We start from the raw sequence: 18,468 nt of genomic DNA, 5'->3' as shown, positions 1-18,468 counted from the left end.
AAGGACCTGTTCTTATGACTCAGGAGCTGCCAGTTGTGTTCCTCATGTCCATATTCATACTCCAACTTAGAAATTAAGGTTAAACGGTAGCTTTATAAATACCTATCCACGCGCACACACTTGACTTATCCCCACCGGCAATTCTACTGAACATTGCATGAACAGCCACATGTCCTGGATAACAATTGCATTGTCAAATTACGTTATCTTTACAGTGTTTTTATTTTGTTTATCAGTGGACGTCAGTAAACTGAAAGTCAGCAAAAACGATTTATGAGAACGGTGGAGGGCCTGGAAGGTATGAACTATAAAGAGAGGTTTTATAGGCTGCGCCTTTTCTCTGAGGATGTAGGACGTTGAAGGGCGACCTTACCGAGGTAAAATTAAAGGCCGTGTTCATGCAAGATGTGATTCTGCGGGGCAGCGTGATTCCATTTTTAATTATTTTACACAAACATTTCAAGAATCTGGGTTTTGGCATAGTTGTAACACAAAGTAATATCGTGAAAGGATACTCAATCAGTTGGAATAACTATTTTTAAATGTCAAACATTTTCTGTTTTAATTCTCTTTATCTATAGATCTCTCGAGTGAAAACTGTGTTTTCGGGAAACAGGTGCAGTTGCCCCAACAACAGTTGTCGGGAAATTGCTCGAATTGAGTCTGAAGGAAGTGAAAGCAGAGTTCTTAGAAAAACCTCAAGGAATCAGGGAGGAAATAAATATTTTATTAAAGCAAATTGTTATATAATGCATTTCTCAGAATTATTGGTCAACGAACTCGTTGGCTAAAAGTGAACATGCAGAAAATTGCCCCCACCACAATATCTGAATGGACCCAACCTAAAAAGTCTCCTATCTGTGTTCTCCCTGGAGGTGCTGTCTGACCCGCTGAGTTACTCAGCATCTGCAGATCCTTGTGTTAAAGTGAATCTACATCAACTGCACTGCTCTCATCAATTCAATTAGGTTTCTCTTTGTAAAATTCACTCAAATTGGTCAGAGAGCACTGCCCTCTCCTGACTCAGTCAAATTGTTGCATCCCTGCCTTTCGAAGTGCAGTTTATTCCTGATCCTCTGAAATTCTCCACAAACTTCCCAACCACTGGAGGTGGACACAGGTCTGCAATTACTTGACTTTTCTGTGCTGCACTGCATGAATAAACTAATATTTACTGTCTACCTGACACTATGCTACTTCCAAGCTCTCAACCTGCCCCCTGTACTTTGTCATGTCACAAAGGGGCTAACTTAGATGGGCATTTTGGTCCGTTTGGGGGAAGGCGTAATAGCAACCTGAGGGACCTATTATATATGTTGTACATGGAATGAGTTGCCTGAGGTAATGGTTGAGGCAGGTACAATAACAGCATTTAGAAGACATTGGACAGGTACATGAATCTGAAAGCTTTTAATGCATCTTGGTCAAATACAGGCAAATGGCAGTTGTGTAGATGGGGCATCGTTGTCACTAGGGACAAGTTAGGCCGAAGGGCTTGTTTCCATGTTGTGTGACCCTAGGACTTGAATGAGTTGTGGCCCTATCGGCAATGACGGGCAAAAAAGGAATTCAGATGAATGATATTCTGAAAAGTATTGGAAGGAACTGCAGATACTGGTTTAAACCGAATATAGACACAAAATGTTGGAGTAACTCAGCATCTCTGGAGAACAGGCAGACAGCATCTATGGACAGAAGGAATGGGTCACGTTTCATTCTTCAGACTTGAAGAAGCGTGTTACCCTGAAACATCACCCATTCCTTCTCTCCAGAAATGCTGCTTGTCCCGCTGAGTTACTCCAGAATTTTGTGTTATCTTCGAGATTCTGAAAAGACTTTACAGGGGACAGATCAGACCGTTTCCCCTGGTAGTTCAGTCTGCAGCTGCGGAACTTGGTCTCTGGGTTACTGAAGTCCGAAATGGTGAGGAATTACTTTAGTAAAAGGATCATAAGACATTAGATATACCTAATCTGACGAGTTGAGAATGTGTTGTGACAAATGCTGGCAGATTTTGGACAATAAGGAACCATAGAATGTTGTCAGAAAATAACAACTGAGCTCAAAGATCAGATCAGCTGTAACCTTTTTTTGACTACCCAAACAGTCCAGAGGTGGGACATGGTGAATACTTGTAAATTATATATTTTTGTTGATATTGCAAACAAGAAAGAAGTAAAATAGAATCAGGAGATGTAGAATCAGTATGGATAGAGATGAGGAATTGTAAGGGTAAAAAGACCCTAATGGGAGTCATCTACAGGCCCCCAAACAGTAGCCTCGACATAGGGTGCAAGTTGAATCAGGAGCTAAAATTGGCATGTCACAAATGTAATGTTGTGGTGGTCATGGGAGATTTCAACATGCAGGTAGACTGGGAAAATCAGGTTGGTAATGGACCCCAGGAAAGAGAGTTTGTGGAGTGCCTCCGAGATGGATTCTTAGAACAGCTTGTACTGGAGCCTACCAGGGAGAAGGCAATTCTGGATTTAGTGTTATGTAATGAACCTGACCTGATAAGGGGACTCGAGGTAAATGAGCCATTAGGAGGCAGTGACCACAATATGTTAAGTTTTACTCTACAAATGGAGAGGGAGAAGGGAAAATCGGAGGTGTCAGTATTACAGTATAGCAAAGGGGATTACAGAGGCATGAGGCAGGAGTTGGCCAAAATTGACTGGAAGGAGGCCCTAGCAGGGAAGACTGTGGAACAGCAATGGCAGGTATTCCTGGGAATAATGCAGAAGTTGCAGGATCAATTTATGCCAAAGAGGAAGAAAGATTCTAAGGGGAGTAAGAGGCACCCGTGGCTGACAAGGGAAGTCAAGGACGGCATAAAAATAAAAGGGAAGAAGTATAACATAGCAAAGAAGAGTGGGAAGCCAGAGGATTGGGACTCTTTTAAAGAGCAACAGAAGATAACTAAAAAGGCAATACGGGGAGAAAAGATGAGGTACGAGGGTAAACTAGCCAATAATATAAAGGAGGATAGTAAAAGCTTTTTTAGGTATGTGAAGAGGAAAAAAATAGTCAAGGCAAATGTGGGTCCCTTGAAGACAGAAATAGGGGAATTTATTATGGGGAACAAGGAAATGGCAGACGATTTGAACCAGTACTTTGGATCTGTCTTCACTGAGGAGGATACAAACAATCTTCCAGATGTTCTAGTGGCCAGAGATTCTAGGGTGACAGAGGAACTGGAGGAAATCCACATTAGGCAGGAAAAAGTTTTGGGTAGACTGATGGGACTCAAGGCTGATAAATCCCCAGGGCCTGATGGTCTGCATCCCAGGGTGCTTAAGGAGGTGGCTCTAGAAATTGTGGACGCATTAGTGATTATTTTCCAATGTTCTATAGATTCCGGGTCAGTTCCTGTGGATTGGAGGGTAGCTAATGTTATCCCGCTTTTCAAGAAAGGAGGGAGAGAGAAAACGGGAAATTATAGACCAGTTAGTCTGACATCAGTGGTGGGGAAGATGCTGGAGTCAATTATAAAAGGCGAAATTGCAGAGCATTTGAATCGCAGTAACAGGATCGTTCCGAGTCAGCATGGATTTACGAAGGGGAAATCGTGCTTGACTAATCTACTGGAATTTTTTGAGGATGTAACTAGGAAAATTGACAGGGGAGAGCCGGTGGATGTGGTGTACCTTGACTTTCAGAAAGCCTTCGACAAGGTCCCACATAGGAAATTGGTGGGCACAATTAGAGCACATGGTATTGGAGGTAGGGTACTGACATGGATAGAAAGATGGTTGACAGACAGAAAGCAAAGAGTGGGGATAAATGGGTCCCTTTCAGAATGGCAGGCAGTGACTAGTGGGGTACCGCAAGGCTCGGTGTTGGGACCGCAGCTATTTACAATATACATCAATGACGGATGAAGGGATTAAAAGTACCATTAGCAAATTTGCCGATGATACAAAGCTAGGTGGCAGTGTGAACTGTGAGGAAGATGCTATGAGGTTGCAGGGTGACTTGGACAGGTTGTGTGAGTGGGCGGATGCATGGCAGATGCAGTTTAATGTGGATAAGTGTGAGGTTATCTACTTTGGTGGAAAGAATAGGAAGGCAGATTATTATTTGAATGGTGTCAAGTTAGGAAAAGGGGACGTACAACGTGATCTGGGTGTCTTAGTGCATCAGTCACTGAAAGGAAGCATGCAGGTACAGCAGGCAGTGAAGAAAGCCAATGGAATGTTGGCATTCATAACGAGAGGAGTTGAGTATAGGAGCAAAGAGGTCCTTCTGCAGTTGTACAGGGCCCTAGTGAGACCGTACCTGGAGTACTGTGTGCAGTTTTGGTCTCCAAATTTGGGGAAGGATATTCTTGCTATTGAGGGCGTGCAGCGTAGGTTTACTAGGTTAATTCCCGGAATGGCGGGACTGTCATATGTTGAAAGACTAGAGCGACTAGGTTTGTATACACTGGAATTTAGAAGGATGAGAGGGGATCTTATCGAAACGTACAAGATTATTAAGGGGTTGGACATGTTAGAGGCAGGAAACATGTTCCCAATGTTGGGGGAGTCCAGAACCAGGGGACACAGTTTAAGAATAAGGGGTAGGCCATTTAGAACAGAGATGAGGAAAAACTTTTTTAGTCAGAGAGTTGTGAATCTGTGGAATTCTCTGCCTCAGAGGGCAGTGGAGGCCAATTCTCTGAATACATTCAAGAGAGAGCTAGATAGAGCTCTTAAGGATAGCGGAGACAGGGGGTATGGGGAGAAAGCAGGAACGGGGTACTGATTGAGAATGATCAGCCATGATCACATTGAATGGCGGTGCTGGCTCGAAAGGCCGAATGGCCCACTCCTGCACCTATTGTCTATAAAATAAACTAATTTTCTTTAAGTTGTTCATAAGATATTACAGAAGCACATCTTCTAACTACTCGACCATATTATATTTACAGAAACATGCAGCACGGAAACAGGCCCTTTCAGCCCACCTCGTTCCTGCTGGCCATGTTGACAATTTGCCCAGATTAGGCCATCAAGTACCTGATCCCAGTACCCAATCCAAGTACCTGACCAACATCTTTTAAATGTTGTAAAGCCAATCTGTTGAGTAAGCTGATCTCACTAAGAATCAGCTAATTAACATTTCACATTGAGAACATATTCGGTTTAAAACTATGCTATAGGATCTATAGTTTGTCCTCCATTTGCACCACCAGGTTACTCTGTCGGTGCGCTGGACTAATGGCGGACAAAGAACCCATAATTCCCTCCAAGACAGCAACCATTGCTTTCAGTACATTACCTCTCTCCACGTGGTCGCCTGGAACATGTTGCATTCTGGGAAGCTCGCTGGACAATCCTTTTATGCAAAAGTTGGCTTGTGGGTGGTATGGGGTGAGTGCTGCACCCACATGTCACCAGGCAACCAGTCCGCAGGGCATCGCTTTGCTGATCTGGGAGCCAATGCTTATTTGTCCCAGACTGGCTGGCTGCTGCTACGAGGCATGTCTGCACATTGCGATCCAATTGATGTAGATAGGACACAATCTGGCCCACTGAGCGATCTCTGTAGTGACAGTCACCATTTCAAAGTGAAAGGTATTCAAGCTCAGATGTTTGTTTTTCCCTCAGCCAATATACTAAGAGGGGCTGCAGATAAATTCCATTGCTCTGCATGCTTTTATATTCCTGCAATGATATGGGCAATTCATTTTATTTCAAATGCAAAACCTGTTCATAAGACCATAAAATATAGGAGAAGAATTAGGCCATTCAGCCCATCAAGTCTGCCCAACATTCAATTGTGGCTGGTCTATTTTTCCCTCCCTACTCCATTCTCCCGTCTTCTCCCCGAAACATTGACCCCCTTATTAATCAAGAACATATGTGCTATCCTTTAAAAATACCCAATGACTTGGCCTCCACAGCCGTCTGATAATACATTCCACAGATTTACCACTCTCTGGCTGAAGAAATTCTCTTCATCTCCATTCTAAGATTCAAAGCTAGTCTTCGGATAATAAAACAAAAATGCAAATGCTGAAAAATTGAGCAATAACAAAACAAACTGCTGGGGAAACTGTAAGGTGGGTAAATTGTGGACAGGCATTTTGGATTGGGTGCTTTCTTCAGACTAAAGAACGGATTCTATTCCCTGCCACAGTCGCTGCTTGCCCCACTGAGTTCTTCTAAGTTTGTTTTTCACTCAAAACTCTCAGCTGCAATCATTTGTGCCTCACAGAGAGATCATTTACCTGCCTTATTGTGGGAAGAGATTCAATCACTCATCTATCGCGATGACAATTAACCTACAAACCTGTTTGTCTTTGGAATGTGGGAGGAAACCAGAACTCCCAGAGAAAGCCCATATGGTCATTGGGAAAACGTACAAATTCCTTAGACAGCACCCGCAGTCAGAATCAAACCCAGGTCTCGGGCGCTGTAACGCAGCAACTATACTGCGGTACCACTGTGCCGTGCAAAGTCTAAAGACCTGGAATGTCACCTATCCATATGTAATCCAGACATAATCCGGATGCTGCCTGACCAGCTGAGTTATTCCAGCACTTTGTGCTTTACGTAAGATTCCAACACCTGCAATTCCTTGTGTAACTATTTACATGGCTGAACTTCCAGAATGGCATTTATGAAGCACCAATTGGGCAGGGATTTGTCAGGCATCCCATCCATTGAGGCACCAATGAATACTCCAATAATTTCTTTGGCTGGATTTTACCATTCATCTCATCCACGACTGACCACTGTTGAAGGTGTTAACAAAGCAATAAATCAATTAGTGGAAATAAAAACTTTAAGCTGGAAAGAGTACAGAGTTACGAGGATGTTGAGGACTTGTGGGCCTGTTACAGGGAAAGCGTGGGCAGGCTAGGACTCTATTCCTTGGAGTGTGGGATGAGTGATAATCTTATAAAGAAATCATGAGGAGGATAGGGTAGATGCTCAGAGTCTTTTACCGAGACTATGGGAATCAAGAACCAGATGACAACAGATGAGAGGGTTCAGAGATTTAATGGGATTCTGTGGTGCAAGAGGGTGGTGGGAATATAGAATGAACTGTCAGAGGAGGTAGCTGAGCCAGAAACAAAAACATTTAAAAGACATTTGGACAGATACACGGAAGGGAAAGGTTTAGAGGTGTACGGGCCAAACGGAGGCAGGCAGTGTGGATGGGGCACCTTGATTGGCATGGGGAACCTGGGTCTAAGGGCCTGTTTCGTGCATTATGATTCTGACTATGATAACTTTAACTCTTTTTTAAAAAAGTTACTTAAGCTGAGAATCGGATAGGTTTTGGTAGACCCTAGGGACTGCAAATGTTGGTTTACAAAAATAAACATAATGCTGGAATAACCCAGCAGGTCCAGCAGCACTTCTGGAGAACATGAACAGGTGGCATTTCGGGTCTTGCAACCCGAAACAACACATGTTCTTGTTTTCCAGAGACGCTGCCTGATCCGCTGTTACACCTAAACTTTGTAGTTTTTTTGTAAACCAGCATCTGTAGCTCCACCTTGTATCTTCATTGTAAGGTATCAGATTGCTTTAGGGATCTTTATTATTTTCAACAGCACAAAAAAGGTGTGTGTAATAAATGATGTTGAATTGTAACATTCACCTAATTCAGTTTCAAAGGCCCCGAGATGGTGGGCAGCCTTTTCCTTTTCTGTGCTGTTCAGTTCAATTTCATGGGAAAAGTTAATTTTAAAATCAGAGCTCCAACAATAGAGCCCATTCCCAGTATGAATGTCATGACATATTGCCCCCTCTCAATGGATGAGAAATCCATGCACCACCCTGGACAGAGTGAGCATATATGGTCAAAAATGTTCACAGTTCCCCAGTTCTGAGGAAGTCCCTGACCAAAAATATTATCTGTGTAAGAAGGAAGTGCAGATGCTGGTTTAAACTGAAGATAGGCGGAAAAAAATGGAGTAACTCAGTGGGACAGGCAGCATCTCTGGAGAGAAGGAATGGGTGACGTCTCAGGTCGAGACCTTTCTTCAGACTGCAAACTGAAGAATGGTCAACGACCCGAAACGTCACCTATTCCTTCTCGCCATAGATGCTGCCTGTGCCGCTGAGGTACTCCAGCTTTTTGTGTCTTCGATCAAAAATATTATCTGCTCCTTTTTTCACATGCTGCCAAAGTAGCTTAACGGGATAAATTCTTCCAACATTTTCCAGAGGTACAGCGGCACATCTGATTGAGCTGCTGCCTCACAGAACCAGAGTCGCAGGATCTGACCGGAACTTCGATGCTGTCTGTGTGGAGTTTAAGTGTTTTCCCTACGACTGGGTGGGTTTTCCCGGTGCTCTGGATTCCTTCCCAAAAACATGCAGATTTGTAGGTTAATTGGTCTTTGTAAAGTTTAGATTACGTTTATTATTGTCATGTGTAGCAAGGTAGTCAGCAAAAAGAGGACACATGATTACAAACAAGCCGTCCACAATGTACAGATACAGGATAACGGTATAATGTTTAGTACACGATAAAGTCCTGTAAAGTCTGATTAAAGATCAACGGTCTCCAATGAGGAAGATGGGCGATCAGGACCACTCTTCCAATTGGTGAGAGGACGGTTCAGTTGCCTGATAATAGCTGGGAAGAAAGTGGCCCTAATGAAAAGGGAGTGTATAAGAAAGTGGAATAGCATAGAACTAATGTGAACAGGAGGGTGATGACAAACATAGTCTGAAGAAGGGTCTCAACTCGAAACGTCGCCCATTCCTTCTCTCTTGAGATGCTGCCTGGCCTGCTGAGTTACTCCAGCATTTTGTGAATACCTTCAATTTCTACCAGCATCTGCAGTTATTTTCTTACACAAACATAGACTTGGTGGGCCAAAACGCCCACTTTCATGTTGTATCTTACAATCGGTTTTCCATTTTTTTCCCCATATTCCTGCATTTGCAAATTTATTTGTGATCACAATAGGCTTGAACAAGTTGCTGCTATGCATTTAACTCATATTTGAAAGGCCATTCAGTGCAATGTTAGGTGTCTGAGTAATTGCACACCCCCAATTATTTCCCCGCCAACACTTCTTTCTCACATGCCCAGTCATCTGCAGCCAGATTTTACTGCCACTCACCCGCACCGTGCAATTTAGAATACAATTAACCTACCAGCACCTCTTTGGGACAGGAGAGGAAGTCAGAGCACTAGGTGGAAATTCACAGGGAGAACATGTAAACAACGCAGTTAGCATCCGTGAGACAGCAGCACACTGAACCAGCCCTTTATTTTAAAGAAAGTTTTAAAGATCCAAATATCTTTGCTGTCAAATTAGTTTAATATATCAATAACACAGTGGATCTTCACATTTCCCCAGGCGGGGGCATGAGTAACATGGTATCCCAGTAGAACCCTCCCACATTACAATCCCATCTACCCTCTAGCAAGTCAACATGTCACACAGTGTAAACCCTCAAGACCCATTAAGAGTTCAGCAGCACTAGATAAGGGCCAAGCCTTGTCAACTACCCCACACACACACAAACATGTCAATGGCCTCACTGCCTCACAGACCGATGGTGTACGATCTGCCAGTGGGGTTGTGGATGGCGGAACATTCCGGAGAAGTCACGGCCCATTCGTACCACACTTTCTTGGGGTTTGAGCACCGCCAGAAGCGAGCGCACACCGTCTCCCCCGCCTTTACGGGGATTGGTTGCTTTAGGGGGAAGAGGATGGGGAACCAGGAGTACATGCCCGGGGAGTGCGTCTCCGGGCGGATACTCAGCATCACGTCCTTGTACAGGATGGTCTCAAAGTAACCCGCAAACCCGTGCAGCACGGTGTTCAGCTTGTTGTCAAATTCCAGGCACTTGTAGCGGTTGTTGTCGAAGACACCTCGGTTCGGGTGGGTGAACGTGAAACAGGCTTGAGGGGCGTCCAGCTGGTGGAAATTGTGCAGTCGGACCACATAGGGCATCTCGAACTGCGCCTCGGGATCTCGATCTTTTTCCCGGCTGGCGCGCACTTCGTTGTAAAGCTTGGATGAGGAGATGGGGGCGAGGAACGAGGTGTACTCACTGGGTATGCTGATTCCATCCTCCTTCAGGAACCTCTGCGCTCCATCCAGGCATTCGGGCGACAGCTCGTTGTCACCGAAGGAGCCCAGCAGCTCACTGACAATGATGTCTGCTTTGACAGGGGCCTGCCAGTCCCTCATGTCGCAGGAGACCACCGTCACCTGGTCCCCCCACTCCTCATACTTCCAGTTCTGGAGGGTGACAACTGCGTTGATATTCTTCTCAATGGCATAGACCTTAATCTTCCGGTCGGCCTGTCGAGCAGCTCGCAGCGAGGCATTGACAAGGGGCCCCCTGCCTGCTCCCAGCACCATCAGGACTTGAACATTTGTGTCCTTCTCACTCTCTGGGATTCTGTCCAGCAGGCACTTGTAGACGGCCTGTTGGTACTGCGAGTATTTGATGGGGTCCTTCTCAAAAATCTCATAGGTCTGAGACTCCAGATTATCCATAAGCGGCTGCAAAGGGCATTGCAAGTAGTCCTCGTAGCCCTTGGCGAAAGTCTCGTAGGAATTGGGTGGAGGTCGGTGCTGATTGAGGTACTCCAGGTATTGCAGGTAGGAGCGAAACTCCTTCTCTGAGTGACGGTTTGACCCGGTGATCACAAACTGCACCTCCAGCTTGAAGAGGCGGTAGATGAGGTTCTGGTGCATCTTGGAGAGGACAGGAAAGCCCTTCTTGTTGGTCAGGAAGATGCTGGTGGGCAGCACTGCAGCCTTGATGGGTTCCCCGACCCAGCGGTCGATGACAGCGTCAGAGGGCAGATCGGGCCCGACCTCCACAGCCAGCGCGATCCTCTTGTTGTAGTCGCACAGGGAGCGGAAATGGTGCCACCACAACCAGGTGGTCTCCTCCTCGCTGCAGTCCTCCGACCGCAACACCGGGTCGTTCTCCACTAAGTCTTCCCGCATGTCTTCCCAGGAGATGAGTGGCACCCGGATCCAGAAGACGGTGGAGTGGTGTCCGGTCAGCAGGTGGTTGATCAGCACTCTGGCCAGGTTGCTGTTGTTCATCTGCCTCAGCGGCAGCAGGAAGGCGGGCACGCCGAGGTAGGCCGCAAAGTTCAGCTCCTGCAGCAGGGCCTCCTGCGAGTTCCTGCGCACTTGCTCGTCCTCCGAGTCCGCCTGTATCCACGGCGACAGCTTACCCACGATGAGAGTGTTCCAGTCGTGACCGGAGAGCAGCAGGTCGGAGCGGGTCAGGGCCGCCGGTCTCTCCTTGGCCGGGCCAGAGCAGAACTCCCTCCTGAAGCGCGGGTGGACGATGGGCATACAGAGGAAGTCGAAGCCCTGCCCGCCCGCCGACCCTAGACTCTCCCCGACGTCCGGCACCGAGTTCACTTCGCGCCCGCTCGACACACGCGTGCCCGCCGCCATCTTCAACCAAAGCAGAGGCCGGGTCTGGGAATCCGCCAATGAAAGGCGGGCGCCGGCATCCTTCCGCCAATCAACGGCGAGCGCTGCTCCAACTGCACCAATCAACGGCGGGCTCTGCTCCACCTCCACCAATCAACGTCAGACGTTGCTCCACCTCCACCACTCAACGTCAAACGCTGCTCTACCTCCACCAATCAACGTCAAACGCTGCTCTACCTCCACCAATCAACGGCGGGCGTTGCTCCACCTCCATCATTAAACGTCAGACGCTGCTCCACCTCTACCAATCAACGTCAGACGTTGCTCCACCTCCACCAATCAACGTCAGGCGTTGCTCCACCTCCACCAATCAACGTCAGACGTTGCTCCACCGGGAGATCAGGTTGGTGAAGACGGACTGACCGGAGGTGTTCAGCGAAACGATCACCGAGCCTGCGCTTGGTCTCGCCGATGTAGAGAATCCTAATCCTAAACCAGCATCTACAGTTTTGTTTCCGAAACCAGCATGTACAGTTTTTTTCCTCGGAAATGCAGATACTAGTTTACACCAAAGATAGACACACAATGCTGGAGTACCTCAGCACGTCATGCAGCATCCATGGGGAAAAAGAATAGGTGATGTTTCGGGTCGAGACCTTTCTGCAGGTCTCTCCAGGAGAGGACCACTCTCCCCTAACTTTCAGTCTGAAGAATGGTCTGAACCCGAAACGTCACCTGTTCTTTTTCTCCAGAGATGCTGCCTGGCCCGCTGAGTTACTCCAGTTTTTTGTGTCCATCTCTAATCTTAGGACTCATGAATGGAATAGATCGGGTACACGCACAGAGTCTCTTGCCAGAGTTGCGGAATCAAGAACCAGAGGACATAGGTTCAAGGTGATGGAAAAAAGATTTAATAGGATTCAGAGGAGTAACTATTTCACACAATGGGTGGTGGGTGTATGGAACAAGCTGCCAGGGGAGATAGTTGAGGTTGGGACTATCCCATTATTTAACAGTTAAACAGGTGCATGGACAGGACAGGTTTGGAGGGATATTGACCAAGCACAGGCAAGTGGGACTACTGCAGCTGGGACATTGTTAGCCGGTGTGGGCAAGTTGGGCTGAAGGGCCTGTTTCCACACTGTATCACTATACAGTAATACAGTTATACGGTAATCTAATGCTCGTTTAGTGTTTTCAAAGCCTATACTTTAATGGAATTGTGAGAGACATTCATAGAATGCAGCAGCGCAGGAAAAGTCCCTTCGTCCCTCAATGCCATGTCCTACGCTTCATTGCTTGCACATAACTAATTTCCATCCATTCCTTGCATTTTCATGTGCCTATTCAAAAGCCTGTTAAAACGCCACTATCGAGTCTGTGTCAACCACCCCTAATATCTCCTTCCAGGCTGGATAATCTGGAATAATTAATTTGAATCTAACGGCTGCATCACTGTACAAGTTGTTGCAAGACATTGATTAATGGCGGTGCCTGAACCCACAATTCCTTTGGAGCTAGCAACCAATCTATCAACCACGTTCTTCACCTCCCGCACAGGGCGCATGCGCATCCTGCCGCCGTGTTTGGTGCATGCCTGGTTCGTCAAGTTCCTTGCCGTGAGGCGGACCGTGTGCGGACGGGAGGAGTTAGCGGGAAGCCGCGGGTCGGATGGCGGGGGTGGTGAGAGTCGCTGCACCTGCGGTTTATTTTTCGAAGTGTTCGTCCCAGTTGGCTTCTCGGCTCCGATTCGGGGAACAGGGCCGAGCTTTCGGTGTTTCTGAGGCCCACGCTCCACACACTGGGTGAACACAGGCTGCACTGCGCCTGCGTGGTGCAGACAGGTGCTGATGTCCCTGAGCGTTGAGCCCCAAGCGCAGAACATACATCACTTTCTAGCCCGCTAGGCATTCTGGGTATGATACGCTCCATTGTTCAGACTGGGTTGTTGGCCAGCGCCGAAATTTTAGTCTTTGGGCCGTAACCTTTCGTTGTTTTGCCCTCCGAATTGTTTTACCTGTATTGTATTGTATCTGAGATGCTTATCTAAGATGGTTCTGAGTGCTTATGTATCGTGACACTTTTACTGAACTGCATACAAAAATTAATTTCACTGCAATTTTTTTATTCACAAAATGCTGGAGTAACTCAGCAGGTCAGGCAGCATCTCGAGACAGAAGGAATGGGTGATGTTTCAGGTCGAGACCCTTCTTCAGACTGAATTAATTTCACTGCACCTCGGTACACGTGACAAATAAAGTTCCACACCATACCAAGAGTCTGAACATTGAATTATCCAATTACAAGTCACACTTTCACTTTGCTGTGATCCTCCTGTGCCCACCATCTCACCTATCTTTCCTCCCACTCACCCCTTTCCCTTATAGCCATATCCCTCTCTCTGGTTTTGCATTTCACTCCTTTTCTTGTCTTGCACCTTTTCATCTTTGGCCTTTGTCCACCCACCTGCCAATCAGAACCCCTCTCACCATTATCCATCCACTTAACTTGTCCTGCCATCCCATCTATTTTCCAGCTTTCAGCCCCCCCCCCCCCCCTCTCCACCACATCAATCAGGCTGAAGAACGGTCCTGACTCAAACCATTGCAATTCCATACCTCGGCACGGTAGCGCAGCGGTAGAGTTGCTGCTTTACAGCGAATGCAGCGCCGGAGACTCAGGTTCGATCCTGACTACGGGTGCTGCACTGTAAGGAGTTTGTACGTTCTCCCCGTGACCTGCGTGGGTTTTCTCCGAGATCTTCGGTTTCCTCCCACACTCCAAAGACGTACAGGTATGTAGGTTAATTGGCTGGGTAAATGTAAAAATTGTCCCTAGTGGGTGTAGGATAGTGTTAATGTACGGGGATCACTGGGCGGCACGGACTTGGAGGGCCGAAAAGGCCTGTTTCCGGCTGTAGATATATGATATGATATGATATGATATGATAACTCCTGTTACTCCAGCATTTTGTGTTTTGCTCAAGCATTCAGCACTTGCAATTCCTTGTGTCTCAATTGTTTTTTCCTTTATGAACATTTATAATTAATCTGCCGACAGCACATTTTCAGGATCTGCTTTCCATATTGGAAATTGAGGCTGTGCAGAATAATATTGTCTCCTTCATTTCTGATTTTCTTGTCAATTATCTTATATCACAATATTAAACATCTCGTATGTCATCTCGTAACATCACTTTTTCCTCCTTGAATAATTCTAGCTTCTCCAATTTCTCTTCAGAAGTAAGCCACCGTTGTGATGAATCAATCCCTCATAGAGCTACTTGGAGGGTTTGCATTGGCTCATGCCAAATCCTGATATTTCTATCTTGGAGAAAATAGGAGCAGGAATAGGCCATTCAACCTTCAGACTTGCTGCAACAGTCAACATGATCACAGCTTCAGTACCTTTTCCCCAAGTCTCTTGATCCCTATACTATTACTTTTAGAGGGAGTTACTCCAGCATTTTTTTTGGAAAAAAAAAGCATCTGCTGTTCCTTATTTCTACATCTTCCCTCTAAAACTTTCCCTATCTATGTAACTGTTCAAGTGGCTTTTAAATACGGTTATAGTACCTGCCTCAATTATATCCTCTGTCAGCTCATTCCATATACCCACCACCCTCCGGGTGAAAAAATTGCCCCTCAGATTTGTATTAAATCTTTTTTTCTCACCTTGAACCTATATCCCCTGGTTATTGATTCTCCTAGATAGACACAAAATGCTGGAGTAATTCAGCAGGACAGGCAGCATCTCTGGAGAGAAGGAATGGGTGACATTTTGGGTCGAGATCCTTCTTCAGAGTGATTCCCCTATATGGGTAAAAGTTTATTCACCCTATTTATTCCGCGCATGATCTTATACACCTCTACAATATCACCTGTCAGCCTCCCGTGCTCCAAGGAATATAGTCCTAGCCTTCCCAACCTCACCTGACTGTTCAGCCCCTCAAGTCTTGGCAACATCCTTGTAAATCTTCTCTGCACTCTTTCCAGCTTAAGGAAATCATTCCTATTTCTTTACTTCCTCAGAACCCCTGAACCTGACCTGGCAACATAATGTTGGCAAGTATGGATTAATTGGCCTAGAACGAAAAGGAAGAGAGGTCGAAGGCTAAAGGCGAAGAGAGCGTTGTGCTGGGGCAACACATGTGAGTCTCTGATGAGCAACTTGTCCTTTACATTCTTTCACAGGATATGTGAGTTGGTGGCAAGGCTGGCATTTGTCGTCCATCCCACTTGCTGATGAACTGGCGGCAATGAGCTGCATTCATCATCTGTTGTACTCTGTGTGGCGATGGGACTTTTGTATTGCAGTGGGAGATGTGGGTATCACCTACAGGTCCTGCAGTAATGCTGTTGCCAAGAGGCCTTGGAAAGGTTGGGTGACCTTTCTATCGCTGACTGATCTGCTGGTGAAAGAACTCTCACTTTGTTGTTCCCGATCATAAATCAAGAAAATAAGATAGTCAGGATGTTTAAGTCAGAGTTGAGATACAGCATATAAACAGACCCTTCGGCCCACTGAGCCCATGCCATCGATTGATCACCTATTCACTCTAGTTCTACGTTATCCCACTTGCTCATCCACTCTCTACAAAATAGGAGCAATTTTACAAAGTGTGAATTGACCTATAAACCCACACATCTTTGGGATGTGGGCGGAAATCGGAGCACCTGGCGAAAACTCATGAGGTCACAAAGAAAACGTACAAACACTACATAGACAGCGCCTGAGGTCAGGAATGAAGCTAGGTCTCTAGTGCTGCGAGGCAATAGTTATACCAGCCAGAATGCTGTTGGATTTGGAAGAACGTTTGGAAGCATTAATATCTTCACACATCTAGGTCCTTTGTGTTTCCAGCTGAAGTCTACAGGGCTGGAGGTTCCTCTGAAAAACTATTTTGTAGATGTATTAAGTCCCTCTTACTCCCCCTTTTTGCTGCCCTCTCCTCCACTGAGCCCAATTCATTTCCTCGTTCCTGCCAGATAGCCTAGAGCTTTGTGTCGACCCAGATTAGCTGATGGCCCCCTTTCCCGAAGGAGATCAGTGCACCAGTTGAGTTGGAAAATTTCTCCACCAGCTGCACAACCCAGCAGATTCATAAAGTTCTGTATTGCAACCCACCTCTGTTGAACACGTTTCTCGCACGTCTATTTTTCCCTGCTGTTTTATACATTTGAAACATTTTGCAGAAAGAAAATTTGCAAACCCAAACATCAGGTCAAGAGCTGAACAAATCCTTCAGTTGATCCAAACCCAAACCCAAAGCTCGTCGGCATTTGAAAATGGAAGCAGAAAGCTCCATTCTGATGGGCAAAAAGACGTACAAATGTTCAGTGTGTGGGAAGGGGTTCACCCGTTCGTACACCCTGCTGAGACACCAGCGAGTTCACACCGGAGAGAAGCCATACACGTGCTCCATGTGCGGGAAAGGATTTACTCAGTCAACCCACCTCATCGCACACCAACTTGTCCACACTGATCAGAAACCCATCAAATGCTCTGACTGCAAGAAGAGCTTCAAAAGCAGGGCTCATCTGCTGAAACACCAGCATGTGCACAGTGAGGAGAGGCCCTTCGCCTGCTCTGTGTGTGGGAAGGGGTTCACTTGTGCCTCCAACCTCACCGCGCACCAACTGGTGCACACTGATCAAAGACCTTTCAAATGTTCAGACTGCAAAAAGAGCTTCAAAAAGAGAAGTCACCTGCTAAAACACCAAAAGACTCACACCGGAGAGAGGCCATTCACCTGCACGCTGTGCGGGAAGGGGTTCACCCAGTCGTCCAACCTTACGGCCCACCAACTAGTTCACACTGATGAGAAACCTTATACCTGCTTTGAATGCGTGAGGGGCTTCAAGAGTAAGCAGGAACTACTGAAACACCAGCGCACTCACAACGGGGAGAGGCGGTTCACCTGCTCCCAGTGTGGGAAGGGATTTACTGTGTCGGGTGACCTGCTGAGACACCAACGTGTTCACACTGGGGAGAAACCATTCAACTGCACTCACTGTGGGAAAAAGTTCCGATGCTCCACCAACCTCATCAGGCACCAGCGGGTTCACACGGGTGAGAGGCCGTTCACCTGCTCCGAGTGTGGCAAGAGGTTCACCCTGTCGTCGTACCTGCTGAGGCACCAGCTCACTCACACTGGGGAGAGGCCGTTCACCTGCCCCGTGTGTGGGAAGGGATTCACTCAGTCGTCCAGCCTACTGCGACACCAGCAGGTTCACAAGTGACTGCCGAGTTGTATTGTTTTGTATTGCTGCTGTTATTCACACCCAGGACTAAATGCCCTCCAACTTGAGAGTCTGGGTGCTCATTTATGTCATTGTTGTGAATGATATCTTGTTTTGCCTATTTTGTCAGGCTTAGTCATGCATGGTCTGAAGAAGTGTCCCGACCCGAAACATCACCCTCCTTTTTCTCCAGAGATGCTGTCTGACCCGCTGAGTTACACCAGCTCTTTGTGTCTTTGGTATAAACCAGAATCTACAGTTCTTTGTTTCTACATATTATCAATGCATTGTGTTTGTAAGGTTCTACCAATTAGCGTTTCCCATTTGATGCACATACCTCATTCTTGCATAGGTTATATTTAATCTCTGAGCGTGCGTGGTTGGTTTCTATTTCATAAGAAAGTATTGATTCATCAGTACTGCAATTCTAAAGCACACATAATGCTGGAGTACCAGCGGGTCAGGCAGCATCCCTGTAGAACATGTAAAGCTGACTTTTCAGGTCAGGACTCCTCTTCAGTCTGGTGAAGGGTCCAGACCCGAAACATCACCTATCCATGTTCTCCAGGGATGCTGCCTGACCCACTGAATTACTCCAGCACTTTGTGTCTGGTAAAACCAGCATCTATAGTTCCTTGTTTCTACTGTACTGAATTCTACCGACAAGCAGTTTAGAAACAATGATGCCTCTAGAATCTTCCAGAAAGAAATAGAATTGTTGAATATCCAAATGTTTCCCTTGTCATCTGGTCCGGGAATCCCTTACTGTGATAGGTTGTGTTTAATCTCTCTGAGCTTGTGTGTGGTTGCTTTATGGTACAAAGGAAATGATGGCCATTGGAGACTCTGGAA

At 46.4% G+C, this 18,468-nt stretch overlaps 2 protein-coding genes across 2 annotated transcripts in view; one reads left to right on the top strand and one right to left on the bottom strand.

The window, feature by feature from the left end:
* LOC144601114 (uncharacterized) overlaps positions 1-18,468 on the top strand; it is a 552,083-nt gene that overhangs the window by 355,993 nt on the left and 177,622 nt on the right. The window contains exon 7 of the mRNA XM_078413066.1: positions 16,699-17,612. Within this exon, the coding sequence (XP_078269192.1) occupies positions 16,699-17,612 (914 nt within the window). The remainder of the gene's footprint in view (positions 1-16,698; positions 17,613-18,468) is intronic.
* On the bottom strand, positions 9,066-11,406 carry prmt5 (protein arginine methyltransferase 5). Its single transcript, XM_078413022.1, has one exon. The coding sequence runs from the start codon at positions 11,393-11,395 to the stop codon at positions 9,506-9,508; it is 1,890 nt and encodes a 629-aa protein (XP_078269148.1). The 5' UTR covers positions 11,396-11,406; the 3' UTR covers positions 9,066-9,505.

Source organism: Rhinoraja longicauda, chromosome 16 (genome assembly GCF_053455715.1).
Source record: "Rhinoraja longicauda isolate Sanriku21f chromosome 16, sRhiLon1.1, whole genome shotgun sequence".
Classification (NCBI taxonomy): domain Eukaryota; kingdom Metazoa; phylum Chordata; class Chondrichthyes; order Rajiformes; family Arhynchobatidae; genus Rhinoraja; species Rhinoraja longicauda.
The sequence above is the reverse complement of the archived record's forward strand: the minus strand, read 5'-3'. Positions and strand labels throughout refer to the sequence as shown.

What these genes read in the sequence shown, in the direction of transcription:
- prmt5 (XM_078413022.1), bottom strand. Translation starts at nt 11,395, where the DNA reads ATGGCGGCGGGCACGCGTGTGTCGAGCGGGCGCGAAGTGAACTCGGTG.